The sequence below is a fragment of the Lagenorhynchus albirostris genome, chromosome 1 (genome assembly GCF_949774975.1).
Source record: "Lagenorhynchus albirostris chromosome 1, mLagAlb1.1, whole genome shotgun sequence".
Taxonomy (NCBI): Eukaryota; Metazoa; Chordata; class Mammalia; order Artiodactyla; family Delphinidae; genus Lagenorhynchus; species Lagenorhynchus albirostris.
In genome coordinates, this window is record NC_083095.1 from 157,594,245 (window position 1) to 157,613,797 (window position 19,553).

Genomic DNA, 19,553 nt, shown 5'->3' on the forward strand with positions numbered 1-19,553 from the left:
CAGGTATATAGGAAGGATCCCTATCCTGAGGAAGTGATGAGACAGAACCATGTTTTGAAGCAGCCAGCTGTTGCTCACCCAGGGCAGAGGCTAGACAAGGAGCCCAGTCTGAGCTATGAGCCGCAGCCCCCATACGCAGAGAGACAGGCCAGCAGGGACCTGGAGCAGCCTGCCTACAGATATGACTCCTCAAACTACACGGACCAGTTTCCTCGAAACTACGACCATCGTCTGCGCTATGACGACCGCATCCCTGCGTATGAGGAGCAGTGGTCCTATTATGATGACAAACAGCCGTACCAGCCCCGGCCTTCTTTTGATAATCAGCACCCGCGAGACCTGGACTCCAGACAGCATCCCGAGGAGTCCTCAGAACGAGGGTATTTCCCACGTTTCGAGGAGCCAACCCCTCTGTCCTATGAAAGCCGACCGCGCTACGACCCGCCACTCAGGACCTCCACCCTGCGGCACGAAGAGCAGCCCGCTCCTGGGTTTGACGTGCATGGGAGGTACAGGCCAGACGCGCAGCCCTACTCCTCCACAGGCCCCAAGGCGTCCGAGCCTAAGCAGTATTTTGACCAGTACTCACGGAGTTATGAGCAGGTCCCGCCCCAAGGCTTCACCTCCAAAGCAGGCCCGGGCCACTACGAGCCTCTCCACGGTGCTGCCCTTGTCCCGCCTCAGCACAAGCCGGAAGTGCCGCCCGCAAGTACCAAACCACTGCCTCCACCCCCAGCTCTGGTCGAGGAAGAGGAAGACCCAGCGATGAAGCCACAGTCAGTGCTCACCAGAGTGAAAATGTTTGAAAACAAAAGGTCTGCATCAGTGGAGAGCAAGAAGGATGAAAACCATAACTCTGGTTTCAAGGTAAATACGTGATTGTGTCTCCTGCCTCACGTTCAGAGCACATTCAGTGACTGTTGTGCGTAACGCTTCATAATGTTCCCTCCCCCTTAAACGAAGCCTGTTTTCTCATGATCTCTCCCTGAGGCTCGTGTGTCTTATTTTTCTGCAGCCTCCAGAGGTCACGTCTAAACCTGCAGGTGCTCCCGTCCTAGGTCCTAAAGCCCCTGCTCAGAATCAGCTCATTGAACACGACAGAACACTGCACAGGTGGGTGCTTTGCAGGCTTGTGGCCTACAACTGACTGAGAGTGTGGCCCTCTTACTAGAGAGGAGGCAGGGAAGGCAGAGGTCTCCCTTGTCCTTAGGTGAACTCTCCAGCTTTTGCAGTTAAAACAGTGGTCCTAGAAGGAAAAGTAAACAGCTTTATGTATTATACCTTCTGTAACACATCTTTATTATTCTTTCAGTTAACAAATCTTTCGAACACATATTTCTCTAGCAAATGGCTAAAGTATAGTTTTTAAAGCCCTAATAACTTTTGGACTGTGTTTTTTAGTTTAATAGTGCTTTTGGACATGCAAACTGTTAGTTTTTAGGGGTGAGGAAACAGACTCAGATAGCTATGAGATAACTAAACTTAATCCTTTAGAAAGCGCCAGGAGGGATGAAGCTGAGGCTGACAGGAGTTGCTGGGAGAGGAACCCGCCAGCTGTGCTCTTAGCTGTGGCCTGATTTGGCTGCTGCTAAGTTGATGGGCTGCATTTGAATACAGTTCTTTGGCCTAATATGTTTCATTCGCTTATATTTGTGCTTGTAATAAAGAGGAACTACTGTCTAACATGTACATTTTCCTCTGATTTTAATGTCTGTTGCTCTTCATGAAAATGTAAACTACTGTGATGTCTCCTTTAGCTGGGATCACTAGCAAATAAGCTCTTCTACACAGAGTAAACATGTACTAACTGAAAGCTTAGCCCCCCCTTCTTGGTGTGAAACGTATTTAAGTTTATCCATTTTTGATGCGGAGTTTCTGAAATTTGCTAACTAGGGCCTATGTAACAGTGCCTTAATTTGCTGATAATGTACTTTCTTTGCCACGTGCTTCCTGTGTCCTCTGGAACTTTGGACATGTCGAGCTCTTTCCTTATATGAGGATCATTTATTGATCCTGCTGTAAAGTTCTTCAGCTCTCGGTTTTTATTGTTGCTGACGATGATGGTGCATGTACTTGAGGAAGCCCTCCACTGTCCGGCTTACTTTTCTTTTTCTGATGAGCTGCTTCTAACGAGGTCACTATCAAGCTCAATAGATAGGTTGTGTTTAGGACTCACGGGCCAGGAGAGTGTTGCCATCAAGTATAATGTATGAGGACACGGGACTGGGAATGTCCACCTTGACTGCTGCACTGCTCAGCCAGATCCTGAGTAACCACAGCAGTCAGTGGAAGGTCAAGGTGAAACTTACGTATTCCATTTTATTTGTCAAATTAACTTCTCAAAAGTTATTTCATTTATCATTCATTATCAGGATCCCCGAACCGCAAAAACCTCAAATGAAGCCGCTTGAAGACATTGTTCGGTCAAATCATTATGATCCTGAGGAAGATGAAGAATACTATCGAAAACAGCTCTCCTACTTTGATCGAAGAAGTTTTGAGAGCAAGCCTTCTGCACATGTCCCTGCCAGCCACCTCTCAGAGCCCGCCAAGCCGGTTCATTCTCAGAGTCAGCCACAGTTTTCTAGTTACTCTTCCAAGTGAGTTATTTTGTTTAAGACTTACCTTTTAAAAATAAGATGAAACATAAAGTGCAGTTAATCACACAAAGTTCAGTGTGTGTGTGCGCCCGCGCGCGCGCGTGTGTGTGTATTGTTTTGTTTTTTGGCCTTGCTGCTTGGCATGCGAGATTTTAGTTCCCTGACCAGGGATCAAACCCTTGCCCCTGCAGTGGAAGTGCAGAGTCCTAACCACTGGACTGCCAGGGAAGTCCTAAGTTCAGTATATTTTGAAGGAAAATAGTTAGCTATGTAATACATGACTTCTGTAGGCTCTTAGCATTTCAGCAGTGTGTGTTCTATCTAGCTCTGGGATGTGTGTTTTTTGTTCTTAAACTCTAGCGTCAGCTATGTAAATTTTTTGCATTAAAAATATGTTAAAATCAAAGGATTTTGAAATCAAAGCGTTTTGAGGTAAGAGAGGATAAACGGTTAAGACCCTGATTTTTAAGAGTCTCTCCCTTCTGTGCAGCACACGTTCTCATCCTTCTCTTCTGTTTGTTTTTTAAAAATAAAAGTAGGGTTAGGGCTTCCGTGGTGGCGCAGTGGTTGAGAGTCCACCTGCCGATGCAGGGGACACGGGTTCGTGCCCCGGTCCGGGAGGATCCCACATGCCACGGAGCGGCTGGGCCCTTGAGCCATGGCCGCTGAGCCTGCGTGTCCGGAGCCTGTGCTCCACAATGGGAGAGGCCACAACAGTGAGAGGCCTGCGTACCGGAAAAAAAAAAAAAAAAAGTAGGGTTGTGTTGGGGAGTGACATTGAGGGACGATACTAAAGAGTTTTTAAAATTTTTTTTCCAAGTCAAGAGAAAACTTGTCGTTTATTATTGTTTGAGCTTGAGGAGACTTTAGAGATTTCTGGTCTAGCTGTAAACATGAGGAACCCAAGCTCCAGCGAGGGGCCGTGACAGGGGCAGAGCTAGGAGTGAGCCCCAGGTTCCTGCTGTCTTTTTCCTGTCTGTGCTGCTCCCTTCTGTTTGCTTGTCTACTGGGTTTTTTGGTTTTCTTTCTTGTGTGTTTTGTTGGGGTACAAACTACAAACCCACATGTGCCCGTGTGAGTTTGTATCCCGTTCTGGTTCTGCCACTGGTTGAGCCCTGACTAATGGTGAATTTGGCTCTGAGAGTGGAGTATAAACACAGGCACAGGTGGGTTCATACTTGAGCAAAACAGTCCCACAGAATGGAAGTAGATGTGGATTTATTACAAGGGATTCGTTTACACAGTTGTGGGGCCAGGCTGAGCAAGTCCTAAGTCTGCAGGGCAGGAAGGGAAATGCTTAGTGGTCTCGGAGCTCAGGGAAGCTGTTAACTCCTCTTGAGAAGGGCCCATCTAGATAATCTCCCTAGGGATACCCGTATTAGTGTTTGAGTGAATAACTGGGACTGTAGTTCTGCGTAGCCAAGATGAGACATTAAAAAGCAACCACAGGGCTTCCCTGGTGGCGCAGTGGTAGAGAGTCTGCCTGCCAATGCAGGGGACACGGGTTCATGCCCCGGTCCGGGAAGATCCCACATGCCGCAGAGCGGCTGGGCCCGTGAGCCACGGCCGCTGAGCCTGCGCGTCCGGAGCCTGTGTGCTCCGCAACGGGAGAGGCCACAACAGTGAGAGGCCCGCGTGCTGCAAAAAAAAAAAAAGCAACCACAAATCACTTTTGTGCCTAAGTTTAAAATCATGAAGATTTTTACTGAATTAGATGCTTCGGACTGTCTGAACATATCATTTGTCACTTGCTGATCAGTGAAAATTCTTTTAGAATATACTTTAAAACCTCTAATATTAAAAGCCTACTTAAAATAAAATTATTTATTTATGGCTGTATTGGGTCATCGTTGCTGCGCGCGAGCTCTCTCTAGTTGCGGCGAGCGGGGGCTACTCTTTATTGCAGTGCGTCGGCTTCTCATTGCGGTGGCTTCTCTTGTTGCGGAGCACAGGCTCTAGGTGCGCGGGCTCAGTAGTCGTGGATTGCAGGGTCTAGAGCACAGACTCAGTAGTTGTGGTGCACGGGCTTAGTTGCTCCGTGGCATGTGGGCTCTTCCCGGACCAGGGCTCGGACCCGTGTCCCCTGCATTTGCAGGCGGATTCTTAACCACTGCACCACCAGGGCAGTCCCTAAAAACCTACTTTCAACTACCACTTGCCTTCTAAGACATCATTTAAAGTGAAGATTTAAAACCTTTTCCACTGTTATCCATTTAAATCTTTGTCTACGGAAGAAAGCAGTTTATGAGAAACACAGCTGCGAACTGTGAGTGGTGCAGTTCGGGCTCTGTTTGAAGCAGACAGTCTTGCACGAGTGTTGTGAGCCTCCCCTAACACAAGCCTAGAGAGGTGCCCAGTGCATCTGGAGAGAGTCCAGACCAGGATGAGCTGGGCGTGGAGCCTGAGAAGCTCACTTTCCATGAGATGGAAGGGCGTCACCACTTTTACTGAAGCTGTTTAAACATATTCATTCCTCTCAGAAGGGAGTCCAGTTTAAAGAGAGATTTTATTTATCCTTTTACATACTTGGTAAATAGAATACAGCCTTAACAGGATACATTTAGGTCTAAAAAGTAAATTAAAAGTTTTGCTAGGGAATCAGATGACAAGGTATTTTTTGGTTTTGTGTGAATCTTGTTCTCTGGAGAGAAGACTCAGTAATATATCTATGACGTATAGCTTTCAGACATGGTCTAGAACACTGCCGAGCATTTGGCGGTGGAGGGGCTCAGTCATTCCATGTGGAGTGACCAAGGCTCAGCACAAGCCCCGGCGCATTCCTCCTCACGTCCACAGCCCTGGGAGGAACCAGTGTTTGCTGGGCAGAGGTCCCATGAGAAAGAGATCATGTCTGTCTCTGTAGATTCACTGCGGACTCGGTTTGATATTACTGTTTACTGTTGGTAGTGTTATGGGGTGAGAAAGTCTAACTTGAGATGGATACTAGGATGCCTTTCCTTCCTTTGTATATGAAAGTAATGCTGCATTTTCCCATATAATAAGGTTTTTTAAAAAAAAAAATTTTTGGCTGTGTTGGGTCTTCCTTGCTGCATGCGGGCTTTCTCTATTTGCGGCGAGTGGGGGCTACTCTTTGTTACGGTGCGTGGGCTTCTCATTGCCGTCTTGTTGCAGAGCATGGGCTCCAGGTGCGTGGGCTTCAGTGGTTCTGGCTCGCGGGCTCTAGAGCACAGGCTCAGTCATTGTGGCTCACAGGCTTAGTTGCTCCACGGCATGTGGGATCTTCCCGGGCCAGGGCTCGAACCCATGTCCCCTGCATTGGCAGGCGGATTCTTAACCACTGAACCACCAGGGAAGCCCTCCCATATAGGTTTTTAATGGTTAGAGAGTTGGAAAGGAGACTCGAGTGTCCTAGAAGATGACTCAGCAGGAAGTTGTTTCTATGCCTTCCCTTTCTAATGCTGTTTTACTCTTTTGCCCAATTAATACAACTTTAATAATTGGAAAATAGTTTAAAATATGGGGCCCTCTTTGTCTTACATTTCAAAACTATTTACTGTTTGTCACCAATAGATTGCCTACAGGCCTTATTCTCTAAAGTAAAACATAGAAATAACAAAGTTACCGTCTTCCAGATAATGCGTGCTTTTGTTCCACTTAAAAGCACACCTTAAAAATGGAGGGAATTAGAGCAGGGAGAAGTCTTTGATAGCACAGGATAAGTGCCCCAGAAGCAGGTAGCTGTCACCCAGTCTCACAGTCTGTTGAGCCACATTGATGCTGGAGAGGTGAGGAGACAGCAGCCCTGACATCACCTCCAAAGCAAGTTAGGAGTTGCCAGGATTCCAGGCCAGGGCTAGAAGAGCAGGCTCCATCTGGGTCTGTGCACGTGCTGCAGCTCAGAGATTGAGTTGTCTCCTTCAGGGCATCTAATGTGATTTCTGTCACTGGAATATCTACCTCTGAAGACGCAGCCTACCGTGAGACTTCCAGGTCTCAAGATAAATGTTGGTGGTTTTCAGCTTACAAGAATTAAGCATAAGATTGGCGTTAGGTGGTTTTGTGTGCATGTAGCATTATTAGATGAGAGAGGTGGAGACCAAGGGAGTCAGCGTGGCAGCTCTGCCCACCTCGGGGCTCAGCGTCAGGCTCGGAAGGAGCACGTGTTGATCGTGTATCCGTACCGTGCTAGCTGTGGTGCTGCATCACTTCTGTGTTTTCACTCTTGACTTCTGTGCCTAGCCCCCTTTCTTTCAACAGAGCACTCACCCCCACTTCTTCAGAACCCGCTGCTTTATTTCATTTCTTTGTTCAGCACCAGGAGTGGGCAGCGGGCCAAGGAGTGAAGCTTAGCCACACTGCTGCCCACCAGAGCCCCATGTGTGTGGAGGGTGGGCGGGCGGGGCCTAGCTGCGTTCCACGTCTCCACCGGCTGCTGGTGTCCCGAGCTAAATGAGAGCCAGTGGTGGTTTCCTTTATAGACTGAAGTATGCTGAAATGGTGGATGTGTGTTTTTTGGTTGATGCTTTAAAATGACATTTGAGTTCTGTTTGCTGCAAACTTAGATTGATCGTTTAATTTTTCTGTTGCGCTTGCTTTGCCATCACCCAGATTTCTTGGCTCTTATACTAGCTCTGACTACTTGGAAAGGAGCTTCATGTGGTAAGACGGGGCACTGGTGTGAGGCTGTGACGTGAGGGTCCCTCGCTGTGGCACTGGCATTACGCGCACTTGCAGGTGTTAACGTCGTCTTCAGTGCTTAGTCCAGACACCCAAAATGAGATAATGGAGCGGCTTTAAAGCTGATCATGACTAGACTCCGCGACAGTAGTCTTCTGTGAAAGTACATTCCAAGCGTCTGTGTGACTGCATGTGCACGTAAAGCCAGTGTACAGCTTTGGCTCTGCAGAGCTCAGAGGGCAGTGTTGCAATTATAGGTCCTGTTTTAAAGATTTCTTTTGTGTGAATTTTACGTGTTCTATATTAACAATTGGCAATCTGAAAAAATAAGCATACATTCACAGTTTGATTTAAATGAGCCTTAAAAATCAAGCAGTATTTGCTGCTCTAGCAATTGCTAAACAAAAAATGGATCTGGTAAATCCAGGATAAATTTTGAAGTAAAAAAAAGGTGCAGTGTTACTGGAACACAGCAGTACCCTTTGATTTACAAGCTGTTTTTGGCTGCTTTGGGGCAGAGTTTGAATAGCTGTGACAGAGGCCGTATGGCCAAGAAGCTGATAGCATTTCTTGTCAGCCCTTGACTAAGGGCTTGCCAGCCCCTGGCCCGTGACGTCACCTTCTGTGGTGCCTAGCCTGCACCAGAAGCTGGTGCTTCATGCCTTCTTAGGCACTACACCAGAAGGGAATCTAATGAGGATTTGGGCCAATAAATATTTTTCAGAATATTTGGACGACTTCATTAAACCTACCAGCCATTACTATTTTTTGTAGACCACAGTGTTGAATAGTACAAGTATACCCCGAATTCCATCTGCCTTTTGGTTGCCGTCTTTTGGATGCTTTACTAATATTCTTAAAATAACCTGTGCTGCCTTTACACCTCTTGTGCTGGTGACTGGTTGGACTTGTTTGTGTGTTTTGGTAGAGTACCCACACTCATAAGGGTAAACTGTGAAATTCTCAAAAAAAACCCCTCAGGGATACTTAGAAGAAGGGGAACTTGCTTTGTGAATGTGGATCCGTCTGTAGGTGTTGGCATTTCCTCATTTTTCCACAGGGGGAAGTCTGCTGAGGCTGAAGCTGTGGACAGGCCGTTTGGGGAGAAGCGCTATGACCCACTGCAGGCCACACCACCCCCTCCGCCGCCGCCCACCCAGTACAGCCAGGCCGCCCAGCCCGGCCCCAGCACCACCCTCAGCCTCCACTCACACACCAAGGGGACACTCGGCGAAGGTAGGAGGCTCAGAGGTTGGCAGGACCACTGTAATAGACTCACACTTACAAGATGAAAAGTACGTGCTAGAAACCTCTGGGCTGAGAACAGCGAAAAATAAGGGGCTTTGTTAAAAGTACCTCTTCTTTTTTATGATAATGACAGTTATATCGGACAAGCCTTTTAGCTAAATAGATTTTAACCTGCCTCCTTAACATAGCTTAATTTCTGAAAGTAGTTTTTGTTTACCAGTATGCCCAAAACTAAATGTTTGAATGGTGGTTCGTAAAAATTATGGTGATGTCCGTCTTCGCATGTGGATATAGGGCGGCCGTAGAGTTTCACATAATACGTGTCCCTGAGCACCTCGTCTTTGCATTTGTGTTCTGTGGCGGAGGCTCATCAAGATAGATCCCATCAGCTCCAGAGCGCTCACCTCAGGGTGGCGTCCCTGCGTGTGCACCCACGTCTTCTCCTTCACATCTCTGAGCAGTAACTGCCTCTCTTCCTGGGCCACTGGCCCAGCTCCTCTCCCCGCTCTCCTGCTTCCTTCATCTTCCTCTCCCCTTCCCCATAATCCTTCCCTTTGCCTTCCAGTAAGTGCCACTGCCTCATGCCACCTTCCCAGCTCCACAGCCATTAGACGTCCTGGAAGGGACTGTTGCCTCCACCCTCCCAACCAACATCTCTCTTCTCATTTGGTGCTTTCAAAGGATACACCACAGTTCACCCATCTCCTGGTGGTGTTTTGCTCCTAGAGACAGTGCTCCTCTGTATTTATGTAGGAGTCCAATCCCAGGGGTATAATTTGATATTACTTTATGTTAGGATTTTCTTTACACACTATCATGTCTGCCGATAAAGTTTAAATTTTTACTCTCCAAACCTTATGCCATTTTTGCACTGGCTGAGACATCATAGTAAAATGTTGAGTTGAAATGATGGTGGCAGACATCTTTTGCTAGTTCCCCATTGTGGGGAGAAACGATTGAATGTTTCACCGTTACAATGTTAGCTGTAGGGGTTTTTGTAGGTGCCTTTTATTATGTGTAGAATGTTCCCTTCTAGTCCTAGTTTGCTGAAAGCATTTTGTCAACTGTTTTTTTCTTGTATGTACATTGTCCCTCAGTATCCGCAGGGGACTGATCCCAGGACCCCACCACCACCACCACTTCACCCCCATCCCACCACGCACACTGAAATCTGCGGATACACACGTCCCCTGTGTAACTGGTGTAGTACAGTCGACCCTCTGTGTCCATGGGCTCTGCATCCACAGATACAGAGGGCCAAACGCACGAAGACGATCCTAAGATTTGTCTCCTTCATTCTGTTTCTGTAATAAGTTATCTTACTATGTTCACAAGGAGCTTTGGTTTATAATTTCCTTATAATGTCCTTGTCTGGTTTTGGTATCAAAGTTGTGCTAGAGTCATGAAAGAGAGCTGGGACGTGTTCCCTCTTTCTCTCATTTCTGGAAGAGTTTGTATAGCACTGATATGATTTTTTCCTTAATTATTTCATAGAATTCAGTTGGTGCTATTTTGCACTGCCACCAGCGGTACAGAGGGTCCCTGACTTATGACGGTTTGACTTTACATGGTGCAGAAGCGATGCACATTCACTAGAAACTACTTCGAATTTCGATCTTTTCTCAGGTTAGCAATAAGCAATACAATCTCTCGTGAAGCTGGGCAGCGGCTGTGAGAAGAGCCCCCAGTCAGACGCTGCATCACGGGGGTGAATAACTGACACACTTTGAACTGTCCTGGACCCAGAGAGCCAGTCTTGTTTTTTACTTACAGGACAGTATTCAATAGATCACATGAGATATTTAACACTTTATTATAATATTTTGTGTTAGATGATCTTGCCCAACTGTAGGCTAGTGAGAGTATTCTGAGCACGTTCAGGGAGGCTGGGCTGAGCTACGATTCTGGTAGGTCCCGTGTATTAAGCACATTTTTTACTTTGAACCTCCCCTGGGAAGTCGAGGAAGATCTGTACATGGAAATTTCTGTTATTCCACATCTTTGCCAATGCTTGGCATTACCAGACTTGTAAGTTTTGCCAATTTAATGGATGTGAAATGATGTTTTTTGTTTTTGTTTTGCATTTTCCTAATTAATAGTGATGTTGAGTATCTTATTGTATGATTACTGGTTAGTCTAGTCTTCACTTGCGTTTTTGCTTGTTCAGGTCTTTGCCTATTTTCCTATTGGTTGATTCTTTCTTATGGATGTATAGGTATTCTTCATAGGTTTTGGATCCTAATTTTTTTTAAAATCAGTTGTATGTGTTGTACATAGCTTCTGCCAATCTGTGACTTTTCTTTTTTAACTTTAATTATGGTGAGTTTTGTAGTACTGATTTTTTTTAACATGGCCAGTTTTGTCATTCTGTTTCTAATTTATTGTGGACACTGGAGCGGGGTCACTCCGATGCCAGTCTCTGGAGGCCAGGACTCCCAGCCACATGACCCTGACTCCAGGCAGCAGGTACATGAACACTGTCCCAGGTGTCCCTGCTACCTCCTGGCCCCTCAGCATCACACACAGCCACCAGGGGTCAAGAGTGTCCTCAGACTGCTGACCCAGACCCAGTCAGTCATTGACTCTGACACCAGGACAGGTTAAGATGAGAGGGACATCAGATGACTGTTAGAACTTGTGTCAGGAAGGGCGTTTTGGTTTTTGTTTTCTGTATGGATGAAAAGTTGTTTCAAGGTTTATTCCTAAAAACTTAGTTTAACATGGTCACCACGGTCTCCCACAGAATCACTTGTTGATAACTTTCATGAATGAATTACTCATCTGGATAGATTTTATTCTTGACCCATTATAACATCTTTTCCATCTCACAAACCATTACAGTCAGTTAGAGATGGGTTTGTAATTCTTTTTTTGTTCAAGCCACCGAATGTGCTTTATTGTTTTTCTTATTGAAGTATAGTTGACTTATAATATTAGTTTTGATGTACAACATAGTATTCAGTAGCTGTTTTCAGGAAGTTTTTGAAATACTTATATGTGTGTGTTTTACAGGTAATTCCATGTCATTGGATTTTCAGAGCTCTTTAGTGTCCAAACCAGACCCACCTCCATCTCAGAATAAGCCAGCAGCTTACAGACCAGCCAACCGAGAAGACGCTGCCCAGTCTGCTTTCTATCCCCAGAAAAGTTTCCCAGATAAAGCCCCAGCTAACGGGGCCGAACAGACTCAGAAAACGATCACTCCAGCATACAATCGATTCACACCAAAACCATATACAAGTTCTGCGCGGCCATTTGAACGCAAGTTTGAAAGTCCTAAATTCAGTCACAATCTCCTGACGAGCGAAACTGCACATAAACCTGACTTGTCTTCCAAAGCCCCCACTTCTCCGAAAACTCTGGTGAAAGCACACAGTTCCACGCAGCCTCCGGAGTTTGACAGTGGAGTTGAGACGTTCTCTGTCCACACAGATAATAAGCCTAAATATCAAGTAAACAGTATCAGCACAGGGCCTAAAGCTGTGCCCGTGAGGTAAGACTTTTTCTTGGCCTGGTGATGTCTCTCACATGAGTTGGGTGTAGTTTTGGGAACCTGACTGATGATTTCACCTCAAACTTTAAGCTGAATGGTGCTGTCCAAAATGTTGGAATGACTAAAGGTTCTGCAAGAGGCACTAAAGCTGGTGCTCATTATCTCCATTGTGTAAGAACCCAGGCTGAGAGGCACTGTATTTCACTCAGGGTCACACAGCCATGCTCAGGGAGCCTAGACCCAGCCACTGGTCTGACTTCTGACCTCAGAGCCAGACTCCTAACCAGCCCTGGCTTCCCATGACCTCTGACCTCCAGCTGGGGCGGCACGTTTGGAGAATATCTCAAAAATAATAGAGTATCTGTATTCCTCATCCACTGTTTATTCAGCAGTGAGTTTGAAAAGAAGATGTAATAACCTCAAAATGGTTGTTTAAAAGAGAGCTTTCTTAATAGTTTTGGTCAGATGGCTGAGCAAATGAGATGAGCCCAGCCTGCCTGGAGCCACACTCCCTACACCCCTCCCCTCATCTGCACAGTGACCGACAAGACCCGTGCTGGCCATGCAGAAACCTCCCTAAGCCACTGACGCAGAAAGTACTCGCGGGCCACCGGCAGGCTGCCTCCCGAGCGGAAGGACAGGCCGGCCAGGGGATGTGGAGGAGCGGCCCCCTCACAGGGGCCCCGCGGTACCATTGCCCCGGGGAGCCCATGCCCACCGTTCTGGCCACGGAGGAGTGAAGCCGCAGCTCCCTGCACTCACTTTCATTTTGTTGGCCCATCTTTCTGCTCACCTTTAGTCCTGGCTCAAAATTTTGCTTCAAGAAGTCCTGAGGGGAAAAAAAAAGGAAGTCCTGAGAGCCTGCACTTTTGAAGGAGATTTGGTACCACATCCCCTCTGCCTCAGGCGTCTTTGTGTGAACCGCGTGAATGGACCATCTCCTCTCCATGAGCGATTGCCCACACCGGAGTCTTTATTACCTCATGGAATTGGGCGTCTGTGCTTAGGGAGTGGGGAGGGAAGGCCATAGTATGCACACCAGAAATCCTCAGGAGAGAGCGAGCCTAATTAGTGTATTTTATCAGGTCTAAGATGCCATCAGTTGTGAGATGCACCACTGTCTTACGTATCACTAAGAAGGAAAAAACATGCTACCAATTAAACCATGATGTGCCATCAGTTTTAAAACACCAGTTTCATGGCTGTAAAATATTGGGTGAGCACTGTATCAGGCCTTACATGTTCTGATCGCAAAAAATCAGTAATGAAGGAAACGTGACTATTACCTTTAAAAATGACATTGACTTCTCGAGGAAGAATATGCTTAGTTATCCCTGTGAGTAAAGTCTGTCAGTCACTGAAAACTTATTAAAGTAAGTAACTGCTTGATTATATGGAGAGAGAAAGAGAATGAAACCACCGACTAGACTAGCAGTGAAAGTGCCTGTATGTGACTAGGAATGTACTCATTGGCCATTTCTGAACTCTCAGTCCCTCAGCTGTAGAAGAGGATGAAGATGAGGATGGTCACACTGTGGTGGCCACCGCCCGCGGCGTATTTAACAGCAACGGCGGGGTGCTGAGCTCCATAGAGACAGGCGTTAGTATCATTATCCCACAAGGAGCCATTCCTGAGGGAGTCGAGCAGGAAATCTATTTCAAGGTCTGCCGAGACAACAGCATCCTCCCGCCTTTGGATAAGGAGAAAGGTGAGTGTGTGATTTCCTGCTTAGTTTCAATAACTCAAGTTGCCCTGTGTGCTTTTCAAAGCTTATTGTGCTCAGTAGACAGGATACCCTAGACCTCTGTTCTCCCCCCACCCTGGCTGCCCTCAAGTTCCTTCTACAAGGGAGGGCCTCTCTAATGAGCACTGTGGAGAGGGGAGCCTGTGCTACCTTCACTGTGACGGTGACAATAGGGGATGATGGGTCATTGGGTACTCCTGTACCTGCCAGCCAGTCGCCAGTCTTAGCCGACCTCACCAGATTTTTGTCTTTGAGTCGTTCCTTCCTGCCTTGCAGCTCTAGAGATGAATTAGGTAACACCCACTCCAAAGGCCTTGCTCTGTGCTGCCACCTGCTGGTGGAATGCAAGGCTCTCGGGTCAGATCTTCCTCACTGCGCAGACCTAGCACAAGTAAACACGCTGCAGAGGAGGAAGCATCCCCATCGGCTGTCGCGGTGTGTTTCTGAGCTGCTTCAGGAATCTAGGAATGCTCTTATTTTTCACAGTCTTCCAGATCTGTCAGGATGAAATGATAATGAACCATGTTGCAACGTCTTTTAGAATATTTTAGCAGTGCTTTGCTTCCTTAAATACATTATTTTAGCTCATTTTCGTACATTTTGCCAGAATACTAACATGTTGGCCCTCCTGCGTGAATCTCTTAAACCAAGTCTGTAGCAAATACAACATTAAAAACACAAGATATAAGTAACATTTGTAAAATGTTTGAGTATGTCTTATACCATAAGAATGCTGTGATTGAATGAAGTAGCCACCAGCAACGTTGTGCTGTTTAGCACTTGAATTGTGGCTGTTTTAATTGAAACGGGCTAGAAGTGTAAAATACACACCAGCTTCAAAGATTCAGTATATTGCTCACATGTTGAAATAATGTTTTGGATATATTGGGTTATATAAAATATTAAAATTGACTTCAACTGTTCCTTTTTAATGTGGCTACTGGAAAATATTAAGTTACATCTGTGGCTCCTGTTACATTTTTCTTGGTCAGTGCTACTACAGAGAACTAACCCTCTTTGGCTTTAAAGCATATGGTTAGAAGGAGGGTGAGGAGGGTGTGGGTCTAGAAGGAAGCCAGCCGTCTAACCTCTCTCCCCCCGCCCCAGGTGAGACCCTGCTGAGCCCCTTAGTGATGTGCGGGCCCCATGGCCTCAAGTTCCTGAAGCCCGTGGAGCTGCGCTTACCACACTGTGCGTCCATGACTCCTGACGGTTGGTCTTTTGCTCTAAAATCATCCGACTCCTCGTCGGGTATGCTGTCTTCACTCTGTCCTTTGGGGGCTTTGGGTACTGTCGTTGATTGACCCGTGGGCTGACGGAGCTACCCGTGCTGTCTGTGCACAGATCCTCCCTCTGTTCCTGTGGCCTTGTAGGCATCACCAGTGTTTTGGAGTTTATTTGTGGTACATATATTGTAAATGAAAACTGAAAGGTAGAGAAGCTTCTGCCTTGTAAACATTGATGATTTGGCCAAAGGTTGACTGTTTCTTGGTGTTCAACAAAATTATTCTGTCAAAATTTTTAAGATGAGGTGGAAGAATTGATATTGTCCTACATATATATGCATTTTCATCTTTATACTAAAATGATTTGATTCCTTTATGTAATAATTTCTATTTTTGGTTACTATTTCTCAGTCTACAAAGTATATATATATATACTTTGTAGGGGTGTGTGTGTGTGTGTATACACACACACTAGAGAAACTTGAAAGATAAAAGACCTTACACTGTGATCATACTTGGCCATGGTTTTTCCATGTAAAACTCAAAATAACTTCTGTAATACACTTTTAAAATGGCTTATTGCTGTCAAGATCATAATTTCAAAGCTTCCATTGCATTTTCACATTTCTCACTTCCTTGGGTGACTAAGTCAGTTAGACTAAAGTCAGAACTTTCTATATTTATGGCACAGAACACTTTAATTGAACCTGATGTAGAAAAAAAGAATTTAAAGTTCTTCTGAATTTTTGATAAATCAGATGAGCATTATACAGTTTTAGTTTGGTACAGTATGAAATAGAGTTTTATGGTGTAAAGAACATATTTTAATATTACCCAACATAAAATATTACATATATTCATTCACAACTACCCCATTTTCTGGGAAAAGTTCTTCAGGAACTCCACTGAGAAACATTTTATTAGCCTAGTTTGAACTAATGAATTAAAATTAATAAAACTGCATTTAAAACATATATTCCAAAAGTCAGGTTTTAGTGTGGGCTGTGATCGTCCTCTAACCCAAAATAGGTTGAGGGTCCTTAAAGTAACTATGTTGTTACTTGTTTTATAAGCGATTTTTTTTCCAGATACGAAAAAAATCAGTATGCTTCGTATAATTTGTTTTGTGCCACAGAACATGTTATTTTGTTAGATTGAAACAACTTACTTTTTCCTGTGTTAAATTTGAGTATGTACACCTAGAAGAGAAATGTAATTTTATGTAATTCTGTGTGGCTTCGGAATGCTTTTGCTACTATAAATTTCTGTTTTAAAAAGTCAAGGTAGATTTTGATAGCTACTGACTTAATTCCAAGAAGCATTTATTAGTATATTGGAAAGAATTTTGAACCTAAAGATAAAGTTTTTCCCAAGAGTTGTCGTAACTATCTCATTGCCTAAACAATTTATCTGCAGTATTGCACAAGCCCACATGTACCTGTGAAGTTAAACCCCTCTGTTTTAAACTGCTGAGCCCACCATGACTCAGATGTCGCTTAGGTAACGGACAGCTTACAGTCTGCAGTGCTTCTCAGCCTTGGCCCTGTGGGGTGTTTAGCAGCCTCCCTGGCCTCCACCCGCTAGATGCCAGTTGTGACAAGCAAAATTGCCTCCAGACATTGTCCCCTGAGGGGCAGAACTGCTCCTGGTGGAGAACTGTTGCTTTACAGGCAGCAGCTTTGACTGTCACTTACCATGGACACAAGAGGTGTATGGCTGTCCCAGCCTTCTTTACGTTGAGTCCACTGCCAGGGCTCCTTAGCTGTAGCTGCAAATCTCAAATCACCTGGTTAAAAGCTGGTTAAAAACTCCAAAGCCCAGGCCCTGCTTCAGTCTTACTCAGTTCAATGACTTTGGAAGCATCATGAATGGTTTTGTTGTACAGCAGGATCAGGGCTAAGAATCTCTGGCCCAGTCTCAATGATTTTTTTTTTTTTTTTTGTAAAGGGGAGGAGGCTCCTTAACCGAATTCTGCAGTGTTGAGGGTTTCATTTGGTCTGTCAAGTGTGAGAAATGTGTTCTCATACTCAGCTCAAATGGGGTAATCATATAATTATTGTCTAAACTTTTGAAAGTGAAAGAAGGGTACTCTTTTTTTCTTTTTTTTTTTTTGTGGTACGTGGGCCTCTCACTGTTGTGGCCTCTCCCGTTGCGGAGCACAGGCTCCGGACGCGCAGGCTCAGCAGCCATGGCTCATGGGCCCAGCCGCTCCGCGGCATGTGGGATCTTCCCAGACCAGGGCACGAACCCGCGTCCCCTGCATTGGCAGGCAGACTCTCAACCACTGCGCCACCAGGGAAGCCCAAGAAGGGTACTCTTAATAATAATACTCAGGGGCAAACTGGAACTGTCCCAGGCACATGATCACCCTAACTTTTATTCATTTTTTAAAAGGCTCAAACTTGAAAACATAAAAAATAAACGAGAAATCTGCAACAGCTTTTGGATCATTAGATTCCAGTGGGTCTCCAATGAAGTACATATATAGCACTAAGAGTTTTGGTACAAGTGCGGTATGCTGAAGAAATAGAGGAAAATTGTATCTAAATATATACGTTTGTGTTTGTCCCATGATTGCAAAGCATTACAGATAGCAGTTTAACCAACCAGAAATGACATGAACTTTTTTTTCTCTCGTAGGCGATCCTAAAACCTGGCAAAACAAGTGTCTTCCTGGAGATCCAAATTATCTTGTTGGAGCAAACTGTGTTTCTGTCTTGATTGACCACTTTTAATTCTTAAAATATAGGAACTTGATTAAATAATGTGAAACTGGGTTAAACTTACTAAATCTAAATGGAACCACTCCATCAAGTATTATATACTTTTCCTATAATTGACACTGCAGTGTGTTAGTATCACACGCTTTGTTTGAACTGGAGAGGCTGAGTGAACATCCCCTGAACCGTGTTTGGGAAACATGCTGCCTGCTGCATGTTGGGGGTCGGTGTTGGCTACAGGCTCCACGATGTGATGCTTTGTAATGAGTTTTGTACTTTTATATGGTCACTGCTTAACTTCACATATTGATTTCCGTTAAAATACCAGCCAGTAAATGGGGTGCATTTGAGTTTTGTTCTTTCCAAAGTACACTGTTTCAGACTTTATTATGGCCCTGGCCTGGCATACACATTTTTATTATGCATGAGGTAATCACACGTTTTTAAAAAGCACCTCAAATGTATAACCAGTGTAATGGATTTAACAGAAATGTACAGCAAGAGGAATTTATAGCTTTTTTTTTTTTTTTTTGGCGGGGCGGGGCAAGTGAAGACAATTACTTACTGTATATGAAAACTCATTTTTCTTAGGGAAGGACACCAAAGCATGTGAGACTGGTTCTGTGGCCTCTTTGGATCTATAAGTTAACCATATCACCATAGACATACTAACCAGCAGGAACGCCTTACCCTTGTGTTTTTAATTTTTAGATCGTTCTGTGTGTTACTAAGTTTTTACGGCTTTTGTGCACATCTAGACACTGTATCATGAAAAGATTGAGTGAATTGTGGATTTGGTGGTTTCAGAAATGTGTAATCACCCAGAAGAAAATAATGGTGTGATTTGGGGTGGGTTTTTTTTGTTTTGTTTGTTTGGCAAGGGGCAGTGGTTGTTTTCTCTCTCTTTTTTTTTTTTTTTAGGCTATGCATTTAAAAACTTTTGATGTTTTAAGGATGCTTGTACATAAGGCGTGCATACCACTTTGTTCTTGGTTTGTAAATTAACTTTTATAAACTTTACCTTTTTTATACATAAACAAAACCAAGTTTCTTAAGGCTACCTTTGTATTCTCTCCTGTACCTCTTGAGCCTTGAACTTTGACCTCTGCAGCAATAAAGCAGCATTTCTATGACACACACAAGGTCAGTTTTTTAAGAAAAAGAATGCACAGAGTTGTTACATTTTTAAATGCTGCATTCAAAAGATACAGTTACTCAGAATTCTCTAGTTTGAATAAATTCTTGCAAAGTATCCCTATTGTAATTTGTGATATGATGCTGTGCCCTAAAGTGTATTTTTTTACTAATAGACAATTTATTGTGGCACATCAGCACAGTTTCTGTTTAGATAATACACCACTACATTCTGTTAATCAGTAGGTGTGACTGAATTTCTTTTGCAGTTATTAAAAAATCTCAAATTTCTAAATCTGCAGAATAAAACTTTTTAAAATAAAGTGCTGGTTTGGTCTGTTTGCCCACTATTTCTAGTATTGTTTAACTTCATAATCCTAGTTTAAAATCCTGCACACTGATCCTCATCACCCAGTTGCCTGCTGCCACGTTGGTCCTGGTGGGGGTGGGGGATTTGGAGTGAGCCCCTGTTGCCAGTGCATCCTGGCAGAAGACAGAGCAGGAGAAGGGGGGGGCAGGCAGAGTCTTCCCACTGTGTCTGTAAGTGTATGTGGATGTATGTGTTTATTCGTGTTCCTTAGGGCCAACTTGTATATGGTTTTGTCTCCTTCCTTATAGTTTTAGAAAAACATAACATGGGCCGATTATGGGGATTTAATCTGCAGTTTGTGCAGATGCCACCAGAAAATTACCAGAGCTAATCAATGAATTCAGTAAAGTCGCAAGATACAAAATTAACAAACAGAAAT

General features: G+C 44.6%; 1 protein-coding gene across 6 annotated transcripts in view; it reads left to right on the forward strand.

The window, feature by feature from the left end:
• The window catches only part of TJP1 (tight junction protein 1), a 119,414-nt gene extending 100,287 nt beyond the window's left edge, over positions 1-19,127 (forward strand). For 2 of the 6 annotated variants that reach the window (XM_060156825.1, XM_060156843.1), the window contains 8 exons: positions 4-867; positions 1,016-1,113; positions 2,373-2,600; positions 8,299-8,474; positions 11,499-11,979; positions 13,471-13,688; positions 14,832-14,915; positions 17,591-19,127. In XM_060156825.1, the coding sequence (XP_060012808.1) occupies positions 4-867; positions 1,016-1,113; positions 2,373-2,600; positions 8,299-8,474; positions 11,499-11,979; positions 13,471-13,688; positions 14,832-14,915; positions 17,591-17,685 (2,244 nt within the window). In that variant the 3' untranslated portion in view covers positions 17,686-19,127. Of the gene's footprint in view, positions 1-3; positions 868-1,015; positions 1,114-2,372; positions 2,601-8,298; positions 8,475-9,980; positions 10,113-11,498; positions 11,980-13,470; positions 13,689-14,831; positions 14,976-17,590 lie in introns of those variants that run through there. The other 4 variants (XM_060156810.1, XM_060156833.1, XM_060156818.1 and 1 more) reach the window with 3 other exon arrangements.
• Positions 19,128-19,553: the final 426 nt, after the last annotated feature.